Genomic DNA, 12,981 nt, shown 5'->3' on the forward strand with positions numbered 1-12,981 from the left:
GGATCTTATTTTTATAATTCTTTGATTTTCTTTTTTTTTTAATTCTTTGATTTTCAAGTGAAGAGATGGACATCTACAGAGATTAAATGAGGTATGTACTGACATAAAGAAAAACTTTGGCCAATTTATGTAGGCAAAAGTTGGCACAGGTTAATGTTTCCAAGAGCAATTCTTTTTTAAGAGTTGTTGAATATGTGTAAACTTATTTTGCAAAAACACAGATTTTTATAATTACAGAAAGATTGCATACTCATTACAACAAATTCAAACAATCTGAAATGCATAATACATGTCCCTTTAACCTCATTTCCCCAGGAATTTGGTACAGAATATTTCTAAACTTGTTTTTACGCTCATTTTGTACCTCTGTGGTACACACTCTTGTTTTTCCTGAAATCCTAATTATCCATAGAATTCAAACTTGTTTTTTTTCTTCAAATAGTGTATTATAAGTATATTTCTATGTCAGTTCATTTAAATCCATTTCATTAACAGTTTCATTGCATTCTATCATATGGAATTTGGATATCTCCAATATTTCCCTTGAACAAATTATGCTTTATTAAGGATCTCTCTTCACAGCTCTTTCTTAATGCTTATGTTTCTATAATAACAAAACCTGGAAGTGGGAGCATTGGACACAAGACAGTCAGTCCTCATTATTCACCAGAAGGTTGTCATGTGCCTTGGAGAGAAAATGTGCTTTAATAAGATTTGTTCAGCTGTGAGTTATGCTTCTCTTAGATATGAGTTCAGTGTTAGTGAATCAGCAAGATATATTAAGTAAAGTCCTGGAGAAGAGCATGACAACCCACTCCAGTATTCCTGCCTGGAGAACCCCATGGACAGAGGAGCCTGGTGGGCCACAGTCCACAGGGTCGCAGAGTCAGACACAACTGAAGCGACTTAGCACACAGGCATTAGGTAAAGTGCTTTTAAACAAAAACACACATAAAATCAGGCTGTGTGTTACCCACTGACCACAAGTTGGCAGGAACCTAACCCTGTGTTCCCATGGGCACCAGAATTCTCTGTTTGGCTGGTGCAGCGCAGCCAGCAACTTCGTGGAATGCAAGTACTGTACACAATGGACGGCATCGGTGTGTGCACTTTAAATCCTGACAGATGAGGTACAGGATTTTTTATTCTACACTCAAGATGATCTAGAACCAGCTGTCCTCACCTCCTCCTCCTCCAGCCGCCGGAGCGCATCACTGATGTATTTCACATGCTGAGTTGTTAAGGTCACCAATGCTGTGTAGCGAGTCCTTAAGTCCATGAACTATGATTCAAAAAAAAAAAAAAAAAAAAAACAATTTAGATAAGTTATCTGCCAAACAAGTCAATTTAAATAGTTGACAAAAAGAGGAAGTTTTCATGAAGTCACACACTCAACAGCAGTCAAATCATAAGGCCCCGACGAGCGAATCCTTCCTTGAGGACAGTGAACACACCCTTGCCCACCCCCTCCTTTCACCTCTTGCGTGATGGCATCTGAAGAGGACAGCATGCGACGGCGCTTGCCCGGGGATTTCTGCTGCGATTCCACAAAGGCCTTGTATGTCATCAGCTGTAATTCATAGTCCTGGGGAGGAAGACACGGAACTGCATTTACGCCGGGCTTAGGGCTCACACACATCATGCAGTAGCATCGCAGCATTTCCATGCTGATGATCCTTTAGAACAGAGGTTAGCAAACTTTCTGAAAAGGCCATACCATCTACTCACTTCTGCCGCTGCAAGTGAAAGCAGCCTAGACAGTAACTGAAGGAAAGAGTGCGGCTGGGAATGATACAACATGACTTAGAGACACTGCAAGCTGAAGTTAATATAATTTTCATGTGTTGTGAGGTATTATTATTATTTTTTAATGGCCTTTTCTCGTGGGCAGGCAAGCTGGAGTTAGCCTGTGGGTCTGGTCTGCAGACTCCTGAGTTGGCAATTTGTTGAGTGCTGACCGCATCCTTCATCTCACATACAGGGTGACTGAGGCCCAGAGACAGGAAGTGAGTCTCCCTAATTAACTCAGCGGGTGAGCAACACAGTCAGGACTGGAATCAGTCTTCCATCCATCCCTAAACTAATGCTCTTCTCGTGCTGCCATGCTATTGTATTACTTCCTCTGCAATTCTGGAGTGCTGCCCTGGTCCAGGCCCTCTTCATGGCTCACATGATGCAGCAACAGCCTCCTATTCTCCTTCTTAGACTCACACCTCCAATTTATTTTCTGTCATGCTACTGGAATAACTTTTCCAAAGTCAAAAAGATAACCATTTCATTTCCCTGTTTGAAAGTTTTCAATGACTTAGAGATCTCCTCAAATACCAACATTCACCTGGGGATCTTGTTAAAATGCAGCTTATGCATTTCTGATTAGTTCAAGTGATGCCAATGCTCCTGGTTCAAAGACCACATTTTGAGGAGCAAGAATAGATGGTAAACACAAAGGAACTGAACAAGGCCTTTCATGGGTTGATCCCAATCTCCTCTCTCAGTTTTTATAATCGCTGTTTCTCATGTATGATATAATTTCTAGCTATACCAGGATAGCTAGAATTTACTATTTCCTCATATAATCATTGTATTTTATTCCTCTGTGCCTTTAATTATGAAGTTCCTTTTGCCTGGAATGTCTTGCTTTCTGTTGTCAACTTTGAAAATTCTAGGCAGGAGGAAAATACTGAATGAGTGCTTAAGCAGTCTATTGAAGAAAAAAAAAAAAAGCTTCACCAGTGGCTCAGTGGTAAACAATCTGCCTGCAATGCAGAAGCTAAAGGAGACACAGGTTCGATCCCTGGGTCAGGAAGATCCCCTGGAGAAGTGCATGGCAACCCACTCCAGTATTCTTGCCTGGAGAATCCCACGGACAGAGGAGCCTGTTGGGCTACAGTCCATGGGGTCACAAAGAGTCGGACACGATTGAAGCAACTTAGCACAGTAGTACTAACAACCAAATGCTAATAAAAATAAAAGCATGTGCTACCATTTACTGAACGTATTTTAATTTTGAGGCATTGTCCTATGTATAAATTATCCCATTTAATCTTTGCAATCACTCAGTGAGGTAGCTACTATTCACAATTTTGCAGACATAGCAATAGAAACTCTAAGGGGTAAATGTTTGCTCAAAGTCTTAAGCCTGGAAAATGGCAAAGCTAGGATTTGAACTCAATTCTTTGTGATACCAAGTCTGTTATTAACTAAAGAAATGTATGCATTAAAAAGCTATTTGCTGAGCACCTACTACGTGCTTGCCATTGTTCTGAGTGCTACACACATAGTGGGGAACAAGTCAGAAAAACTTCACTCCCCTGGAACTTCCATTCTAGTGGGAAGGCATATGATAATCAACAAATCAATATAGAAGAATCTCAGGTCAGTTTTCTTTAAAGACCTTATCAGAGAAATAGGGAGTAGGGAGCCAGATCTTGCATAGCCTGATAAACTATAAAAGAATTTGGAATTTCAGTATGAGTATGACAAGAAGTCATGAGACAGTACCGAGCAGGAGAGTGACAGGATCCAATCTATCACGTTTCAGCTATGGCAAGGTACACATTTCCCTCGCATTTTAGTATCGCTAAAATTGGAAAATGTCTCACTTGGCATCTGCATAATTGGTGGAGTTTCCCCTTTTCGGGCAGTGCATAAAGTAACACGGCTCATAACCAACAGTGTCCGAGGTTCCATGACATGCAGTATGTTCTTAGAAAGTGAGTCTGGCTACTGTGTAGGAAAAGAGCCTGAGTGCGCAGGAGCAGAAGTGAGAGAGCAGCTCAGAGCGCTGGAGCAGCTCCAGAAGGTTCTTCACTTAGATTCGAACCTGGGAAGGTGGGGAAGGAGGGGCGGTGACGCGCAGTCAGACCCGGGAACATGGCAAGATGGACCCACCTAGGTCCCAGACTGCTATTAAACATAAAGTTCAAGGTGAAGAGAAGAACGAAGAATGACTCTTTGGGCTTTTTTTGCCTCAGCAGTAAGGCAAATGACGACACTATTTCCTGAAATATGCAAGACAGTGAGAAGTGTGTTGAGAAGAAAACCCAAGCATTCTGTTTTTCACATGGCAAGTTTAAGAGGCCTGTCATTTACCCATTCAGGAGTCAAATGGAGACTCCTCGAAACTCATCTCTTGTCTGGTACCTCTCTGAGCATCCCCAAATATGTGCCATGACAAACACACACCTGCATTAACTTAAAGATAGAGCAGGAAATCTGCTTGCTTGTCCAAAAATAAAACCTCCAGTGACACGCAGATCAAGCTGGAGACTATTTACGTTACTTTTAGGACCGGCAGCATTACCTTTACAATGGTGGAGTATTGCTGGGAAAATTTTTGACACTGGTCCAGTTTCGTCTGATTTCTCTCAATTTCTGCAAACAGCTCCTAGGAACCAAAACATCACAACCTTTTATCATTGTCATTATCATCACTGAAACAGGTAAGCATTTATTACGTTCTAAGGCAGTGGTTTTCAAACCTTAGCTGTGTCAGAATCACCTAGAACACTGGATAAAACATAGATTGCTGGGTCCCATCTCCAGAGTTTCTGACTTGATAGATTTGGGTTCGAGTTGCTTTCATCATCAAATGAGAACTCTCATTTCTAACATGTTCCCAAGTGATGCTGAAGCTGCTACTCTGGCTGTCAACACTTTGAAAATCGCTGTTCTAAGTAATTTACATGTATCATTTCATTTAATCCTAACTACAAAAACCTTATGAGGGCAGTTGAACAAACGATGGACTATATGCATTTTACTGCTGAGGAAAGCAGAACACTAAGAGATTAAGTAATTGGCTCAAGTAAGGGAGCCAAAAAAAAAAAAAATCCCTCAAAATACCAACATATAAAAACAGCTTTGAATGAAATAATTTTCTTCAACTCATAGCTTCCCTGGGTTTTCATTTCCTATATTCTAACCCTAGCAAAACAAAATGCAATATTGACCAGTGCTTTCAATATATACTCATGGGAACTCAGGACAGTGACCATTCTGCTTGAACCCTTTTCAGAAGAGGCTCAGAAGGTCTTGATATTTGGGGGGAAGTTAACTGCTAGTTGCTTCCCCCTGCGACTTCCACTGGGCCATGGCCACACCCACCGTCTGCTGGCTGAGCTGCTCGGAGAGTACTCTGCTGTCCTCAGCCTGGCCTGGCTTCATCATTTCCTGCTGGGCAGTGGTTTCCTCAATCCATTTGATGAGAGTTCCATGGCAGGCTCGGTAATCTCCCAGGACTTCCTGGATACTTTCTAGCTCAGATTGGCTGCAGAAGCAAAGGGAAACTACTATCAGATATCTTGGTATAAATACAACTAAGTAAACAAGGCAATTCCCTGTTTAGCCCAGCCATGCCTCCAGCTGAGCTTGACCACAGAGGAATACATCTTTATTTCGAGGGAACAGCAATGCAACACTGGGTGGGAGCTATGCATGTACCCAGTATTCTGTGGGTGAGAAGTAAGTAGAAACCAGGCGTGCGCTGCTGACCTAGAAACTGCTTTGAAGCCTGGCATCCTGTGATAATCCTTGTCAATTTTTTCACCTATGTTGCCAAGGATTACTGGGGTTGCCAATAAGGTAGTACTGCCTGTACACTTTGGCCTCCTGATGATAGAGGACCTGTCAGAGTGTACAGCCATGATTTATGACTCACTGTGGTTTCTTGGAGAGAAAAGTAGGGGTAGAGTGGGTGAAAAATAGTAGTTACTGTTAATTCCAGTAACAGCTTCTTATACCACTTTTATTAGTCTAACTAGCCTCGGGATAATAATTCAATTATAGAAAATTAATCCAAACTTACATGAGTCTCTATCACCCCTCTCCCTATATATTTTCCTAAGTAGACTGGCCTGAGGCGATTTTCTGTCTTCCCTATTTAAATCGGGCATCAAAAACAGAACCTCAAGTAACAGATAAAAACACTAAATTAGCGAATGAAAAGGAAGCAAGAAATTCTGCAAAGCCCCACAATGAATAATGACTCATATTAAGTATCAAAGCTAGAGAAGTCTCCGGTGGTCCAGTGGTTAAGGCTCTGTGCTACCACTGCAGGGGACGCAGGTGTCCCCTGGTCAGTGAGTGCATGCTTACTTAAAGGCAGGAGTCAGTCAGGATGGGGCAGGAATTAAGTGACAGTGTGAAATCAAGTGACAGGATACATTCTGGACAACATTCTGACCAATCTCTGCCTTTAAATAAGCATACACAGAAATAACTCTATTTTCATTTAAAACCTAGTTTCTGAACCCTAGAACAAAAGGGTGGGGCTATCACTCACCGGGTCTCGAGCTGGGCAATGACCCGGTGCCAACGGTCTTGTAGCTGGGAACCTTTTTCCTGACAGCGCTCCAAATCCAGGTTTCGCTCTGGGGTCAGACGGCTCAGCTGCTCTGCCACTACCTTGGCTTTGCCAATTTCCTCATCCAGGACTGAAAACACTGAATTCTTGTCCTTCACATCACTAAGCCAGTGCTATAAAAACACAAGCAGAGCAACAGGTTAAATATATTCCATGATAAAAAGGACTCAGACTAAGGAACAAAACAAGTTATTGTCTACAGCTGGCTCCATGTTACATCGGTGATTCAAACCCAGACTCTACAGTGTTTGTGCCAGAAATGCCTCCATAGTCCTCAGGCACACTAGGCAACCAGTAGAGAAAAGTGCAAGAAACCTGTTTGAAACCTGAGTGTTTGAAACCTGATTCCACCACTTATAAGCTATGAAACCATGACAAGCCACTTAGCCAATCTGAAAATTCTCTCCTCTAGCCACCTCACAGAGTTGCTTGTGAGCATCAAAGGAAGTAAGAGCTAAGTGATTTACAAACTTACAGCATAACCATTGATTGTATCCAATTACACTATGACTCTACTGAGGAGAAAAGGGAAAAAATAAATAGAGAAGCATGGTCCTTTATCTCCCTTTTGCAGTTAGATATATGTCTCGATCCTCTCTTCTTTGGACCTACGTAAAAAGACATTAAATATAATATATTGCCTAATTTGAATGCAAACTTTAATCAGTGGCATGCCATCCAAAACTGCATTTCTCTGCTAACCCCAAGCAATGAGTATGTTAAGTCAAACTAGGAACTAGGAGAAACCAACCCGTAATGTAGACCGATGGGACTCCAGAGCTGAAAGATCTGGTGGTACTGCTTCTTCTTGACTCAGCTTGATTTCATAACCTTTGACCAAGAGTTCAGCATCCTGGATGCTACGCACTATAACATCGATTGTCTTCAGCCTGTGAGGATAAAATCACCTCCATTAGTACATGCATTTTAAGAGCTGGGCTTCGGACCTGGAGCGCTACCAGGAGAGTCACCGACCGTAGCTGTCAAAATCAACGTCATCGCTACTAAATGACGACAGGGTTTCACAAAGATAAGCATAGTGTATGTACTGCCAATTCAAGCCAATTAAAATATAGTTTGGAGGACACTGGGACACACACACACGTGTGTGTGCATATGGTGGGGGTCTCACAAGAAAAGAGGACTGGGGACAGAAACCCACTCAAAACCATGAAGACTCCAAGATCTCCTCAAGGTCACAGGTGGGGATGTGTGGGTAGAGGAAAAACCCTCAAAGCCTAATACACGGTTTAGATAAAAATTTCAATTTCTCTTTCTTTAGTGTCCCTTTTTCTGTTTTAAAAAGAAGTATCTAATCAAACAGAAATGAGATTCAAAATAGTCATAAAACTGCAAATCAACTTCTCTTTTCCCCTTCTGTGTTCCCAGCATTTGTTCATTGCAGCCCAAATGAACCCACTCCATGTTATTTGGAATTAAAGCCAAGATCTCTTTTTATGAGCACAAGCTCTTCAAAACCTGTAATCCCCCTGCATTGTTCATGAAACATGCCAGGTACTTTTATTTTCCCCATCCAAATGGAAAACATTGCCCTCTTGACCCAAATTCTCACTCACTCACTTGTTTAAATAGACAGTGGAGAGACCATACACATGGTCCATTTTCTCCACCAGCAGATTGAGTTCTGAGCGCAGAGTTGGGACACTGGAACCAGATGGGGACTGATGGAGAAAGCTGTTGCATTTCATGGAAACAGCATCCAAGTCTGCCCTCAATTGCTGCAGATCCGCTTGAGTGTGCTATCAGGAACAAGACACACAACAAACACAGAGACAGAATTGAACCAAGAGGTTAGCAAGAAGTCCTAGTTTAGAACAGCAAAATATCAGAAACAGACCAAATGTCATATATAGGAGAATGATGAAATAAACCAGGCAACAGCCAATGAAGGCAGAGCAAGGCAAAGAATACAAACAAATAAATTCTGAACACTGACTTGACTACAGACATACCTTCAGTATAAAGACAAAAAGAATTACATTAAACTCTAGATAGTAGGTCTTCCACATTTGCTGGCATACTGAGTGCAGCACTTTCACAGCATCATCTTTTAGGATGTGAAATAGCTCAACTGGAATTCCATCACCTCCACTACCTTTGTTCATACTGATGCTTCCTAAGGCCCACTTGACTTCACATTCCAGGATGTCTGGCTCTAGGTGAGTGATCACACCATCGTGATTATCTGGGTCATGAAGATATTTTTGGAATAGTTCTTCTGTGTATTCTCGCCACCTCTTCTTAATATCTTCAGCTTCTGTTAGGTCTATACCATTTCTGTCCTTTATTGTGCTCATCTTTGCATGAAATGTTCCCTTGGTATCTTAATTTTCTTGAAGAGATCTCTAGTCCTTCCCAGTCTATTGTTTTCCTCTATTTCTTTGCATTGATTACTAAGGAAGGCTTTCTTATCTCTCCTTGCTGTTCTTTGGAACTCTGCCTTCAAATGGGTATATATCTTTGCCTTTAGCTTCTCTTCTTTTCTCAGCTACTTGTAAGGCCTCCTCAGACAATCATTTTGCCTTTTTGCATTTCTTTTTCTTGGCGATAGTCTTGATTACTGCCTCCTGCACAATGTCACAGATCTCCATCTATAGTTCTTCTATGGATGGAGGCTCGTACTATCTCCATTTTCTGAGAAAGGAAACTAAGGATGAGAAGTAATTTGCACAGGGGCTTCCCTGGCAGTCCAGGGGTTATGCCTTTGCCTTCCAATGCAGGGGGGTGTGGGTTGGATCCCTTGTTGGGGAGCTAAGATCCCACATGCCTCATGGTCAGAAAACCAAACATAAAACAGAAGCAATACTGTAACGAATTCAACAAAGACTTAGAAAAAAAGGTCCGGGAAAAGTGTACATCAGAGCCCATAGCAGAATCTGAGCCTCTCCGTACTATCTGTGGAGTCACATGACTGACAGGAACCATGTCACAGAATATAACATACGTGTAAGGGACAGAGCGGAAAGCAGCAGCTCTGCTGAGCAGTCTTAGAGCACCCACCTTGCTATAAAGGCTTACCTCTTGTTCTGCAATCCTTAATGCGTTGTCTTGCTGAGCATCTTTGTCAGTCCGAGAGCTGGCTGGGGACTGAATTCGCTGGATTAGCCTCTGTTCACACTCCTCCAGGCGCAGCCGGATGTTCTTCAGCTCTGAAATGTACATCTTGGCCACAGTTTCCTCTTTGTCCTCTGTGAATGCACAAGCACAGAAGACCGTTAAGCACCACAACAGAGATCGGCAAACCTGAGAAAAACAGATTTACCCTGCGATAGGGTACCACTGGTTCTAGCAGAGCTGATACTCCATGAATGAAAGCAAAGCCTTATATGGGGAACCTTCTGCCTGTTCCCAAACTCCCTGCATTATATACTGAGCTTTAAGGTCCAAATACATAATTTCCACAAGAAAACGGGATAGGTTTATTAGCAATGATGAATAAAACACAGCCTTGTTTTCCATCATCTGATTTTGAGAATTCATCTCTGTGAGTTATTCGCTATCTCAAGTTTTCCTAGCAATGCAAGTGGTAAAAAGGTGTTGACGATACTTTCTAGTTTGTCTGAAGGGTCGAGCAGCACCTTTCAGGGCTCTCATTCCACCTTTCCTCTCCCTCTTCCCAAGGCACACACCATTCTCCATGGACTTCAGCAGGTGCTGGAAATGGGTTTTACACGCCTCCACCTCCTCTTCCAAGCGAAGACGGTCAGCCACTGAGAAGACGGCCGAGTCACGACTCTCCTGCAGAAAGTCTTCGTAGTGGGCCTGCAGATTCTTCATAACCTGGTGGTACTCCCCAGGTGCTGAGGAGCGGAGCTGCAGAGAAAATAAACAGTGGACATTTCAATGGAATGGAAATGTAACACAAAATAGTGCACAAATCATATTTATAAACACGTTGATTTTTCACAAATTGAATGTGTCCATGAAATCACCATTCGGATCAAGAAGCAGGACATTACTAGCATCTCAGAAGCACTCTGTGCCCTCTCGGATGCAAACCTTAATGATGGCCAATTCACCAGCATTCCCCTATTCCGCACATTTATCCAAAAGGTTTTAGTTTCTAAGATCCTCAAGCTCCTAACCCTGCAACAGTATCCCTGACTTCATTTCCCACTAATTGGGTGAGTAGGAGTCCTGCTGAAAAGATAAAACTTGCCAATAGGCTATAAGCCTGGGTTAAAGCTTCCATAATTACCTTTTCCAGATTCCAGGTCTTTACAAGGTCAAGGTCCTTCCTCAGATAGTTCCAGGAGATAAGGCTTTTGGTGTTGACATGTAGTTGATGCCAAAGGGCCATCACCTTCTGATAAGATTGCTCCACCCTACAAACAACACAAAACCTGGCTATAGCTTTTCTAAGGCCTGAGGTCCACCCTAGAGACCTTCTAAGGGACAAAAAGGTGATTGCCTCAGCAGAGCTGAGCAGAGAAAGACAACAAGTCAAATACTAACAACACAGGATCTTTAGACCTAAACTAATTGATATTCTCAAGCACATATTTAGCAATATCATAAATGTTACCTGAATATACTGATAATATAATTATGAGAAGTCAGAGCGGAAAAGCAATGACAGACAAAATAGAGACAAAATAACTCCATTTGAAATTTTTGAAAAATTACAATAATGCTTAGAAAGCAAACGCAGATTCATCCCTCCATCAGTTCACCCGCAAAGGGCAGAGGTGGGGAAGCTCAGGGTGGCAGCTGAGCCAGTACCTGCTGGCTGTCTCCATGGCATCCTTATTGGGTGGGGGGATGAGGAAGCAGACTGACGGCACCATTGCCTCGTTCCCTGTGGGGCTGATCACTTTCCACTTGGTCCTCTGTGAGTTATCTTCCAATACACACTCATCATTCTTGCAAATAGTTATCTGAAAAGACAAATTTACAAGTTATTGCTAATGGATAAACAAATGACCTATTATTACCTGGTGCCTGATCCCAAGGCTATGAAATCCTTAAGGAAAAATCATTTTGGAGATCTTTATCACCTAGGGAAAGTTTCTGATTTTGACAAAAAGATAATGTGTATAAATATACAACCCAGGGATGGTTGCAACATGAAAGAAATAAATGAAGCAAGTGTTTATTAAATGCCTGTTACATGTCGAGTAACTCAGGTATGACAGTTATATGGAGACTGTAGGAGCTCCACGAGTAATCTCTCTGTATCCACAATGAACACGGTAAAAATTAAAGGGATATAATACAACTTTGCTTTTGTGATACTTCCATATCCTCCCTTCCTGTCACCCCACTCAAATCCCTGAATTGTTCAAGCGTTTGAAATCATCAGCTCTTTCTCTTGGGAGACAGGTAACCAGTATTATTGGTTTCTGACTAATTTATAGACAAATATTGAGATAAAAGCACAGGAAGAGGTCATTCGTTCTTTGGTATTATAACACATATTTATTGAGCCTACTATGTGCTTGGAAGTATGCTAGGCCACTAGAGATACATATCCCACATATTCTGATGTGCTGCTGCTGCTGCTGCTGCTGCTAAGTCACTCCAGTCGTGTCCGACTCTGTGCGACCCCATAGACGGCAGCCCACCAGGCTCCCCCGTCCCTGGGATTCTCCAGGCAAGAACACTGGAGTGGGTTGCCATTTCCTTCTCCAATGTATGAAAGTAAAAAGTGAAAGTGAAGTCTCTCAGTCGTGTCCAACTCTTAGCGACCCCGTGGACTACAGCCCACCAGGCCCTCCGTCCATGGGATTCTCCAGGCAAGAGTACTGGAGTAGGGTGCCACTGCCTTCTCTGATATGCTACTTGGTTACAAAACTGTGTGACAAACTCAGTTTACCAGGGAATGCAAGGAAGGCAAAAACCCGCTCTTCGTTAGCGGGGTAAAGAGATTATTCAAGACTCTGAAGCCACATTAAGGAATTCAGACTTTTTGAAAAGAAATGGGGCAACTTCCCTGGTGTTCCAGTGGTTAAGACTTAGTCTTCCAACGCAGGGAGTGCAGGTTCAATCCCTGGTCAGGACTGGAGCTAAGATGCCACATGCCTCGTAGCCAAAAAACCAAAACACGAAACAGAAAAAATACTGCAACAAATTCAATAAAGACTTTAAAAGTGGCCCATGTGTGAAAAAAAAAATCTTAAAAAATAAAATGAAGAAGAACAAATGGAGAATTGTTGTAGGACTTAGGCAGGGGAGTGATTTTTTTTTTTTTTTTTAAGATCATGCTGGTGGTAGGATAAAGAATACATTGAATGGGAGGCTGATGCAATAATCCAAGTGGGTCTGATTTAGGTAGAAGCAGCAGGGATAGAAAGAAGAATACTTGAGGGATATTTGTGTGTGTGTGTGTATGTGTGCCCTCAAGTTGTGTCTGACTCTTTGTGATCTCATGGATTGTAGCTGCCAGGCTCCTCTGTCCATGGGATTTTCCAGGCAAGAATACTGGAGTGGGCTGCCATCTCCTACTCCAGGGGATCTTCTGAACCCAGGGATTGAACCCACGTCTCCTGCACTGGCAGGCCAGTCCTTTACCACTGCGCCACCTGGGAAGCACAGTGAGGGGTTTCTTTACAAACGCTGACGTGGTAGCAGCTGTAGGAAAAGAGGAGAGGAGTCAT

At 42.4% G+C, this 12,981-nt stretch overlaps 1 protein-coding gene across 22 annotated transcripts in view; it reads right to left on the minus strand.

The window, feature by feature from the left end:
- The window catches only part of MACF1 (microtubule actin crosslinking factor 1), a 340,946-nt gene that overhangs the window by 132,218 nt on the left and 195,747 nt on the right, over window positions 1–12,981 (minus strand). For all 22 annotated transcript variants that reach the window (XM_070786801.1, XM_070786798.1, XM_070786806.1 and 19 more), the window contains 11 exons: window positions 11,108–11,262; window positions 10,584–10,710; window positions 10,015–10,198; window positions 9,404–9,573; window positions 7,946–8,124; window positions 7,116–7,254; window positions 6,284–6,477; window positions 5,107–5,269; window positions 4,304–4,387; window positions 1,478–1,585; window positions 1,184–1,282 (listed from right to left, as the gene is read on the minus strand). In XM_070786801.1, coding sequence (XP_070642902.1) covers window positions 1,184–1,282; window positions 1,478–1,585; window positions 4,304–4,387; window positions 5,107–5,269; window positions 6,284–6,477; window positions 7,116–7,254; window positions 7,946–8,124; window positions 9,404–9,573; window positions 10,015–10,198; window positions 10,584–10,710; window positions 11,108–11,262 — 1,602 coding nt within the window. The remainder of the gene's footprint in view (window positions 1–1,183; window positions 1,283–1,477; window positions 1,586–4,303; window positions 4,388–5,106; window positions 5,270–6,283; window positions 6,478–7,115; window positions 7,255–7,945; window positions 8,125–9,403; window positions 9,574–10,014; window positions 10,199–10,583; window positions 10,711–11,107; window positions 11,263–12,981) is intronic.

The sequence above is a fragment of the Bos indicus genome, chromosome 3, assembly GCF_029378745.1.
Source record: "Bos indicus isolate NIAB-ARS_2022 breed Sahiwal x Tharparkar chromosome 3, NIAB-ARS_B.indTharparkar_mat_pri_1.0, whole genome shotgun sequence".
Classification (NCBI taxonomy): domain Eukaryota; kingdom Metazoa; phylum Chordata; class Mammalia; order Artiodactyla; family Bovidae; genus Bos; species Bos indicus.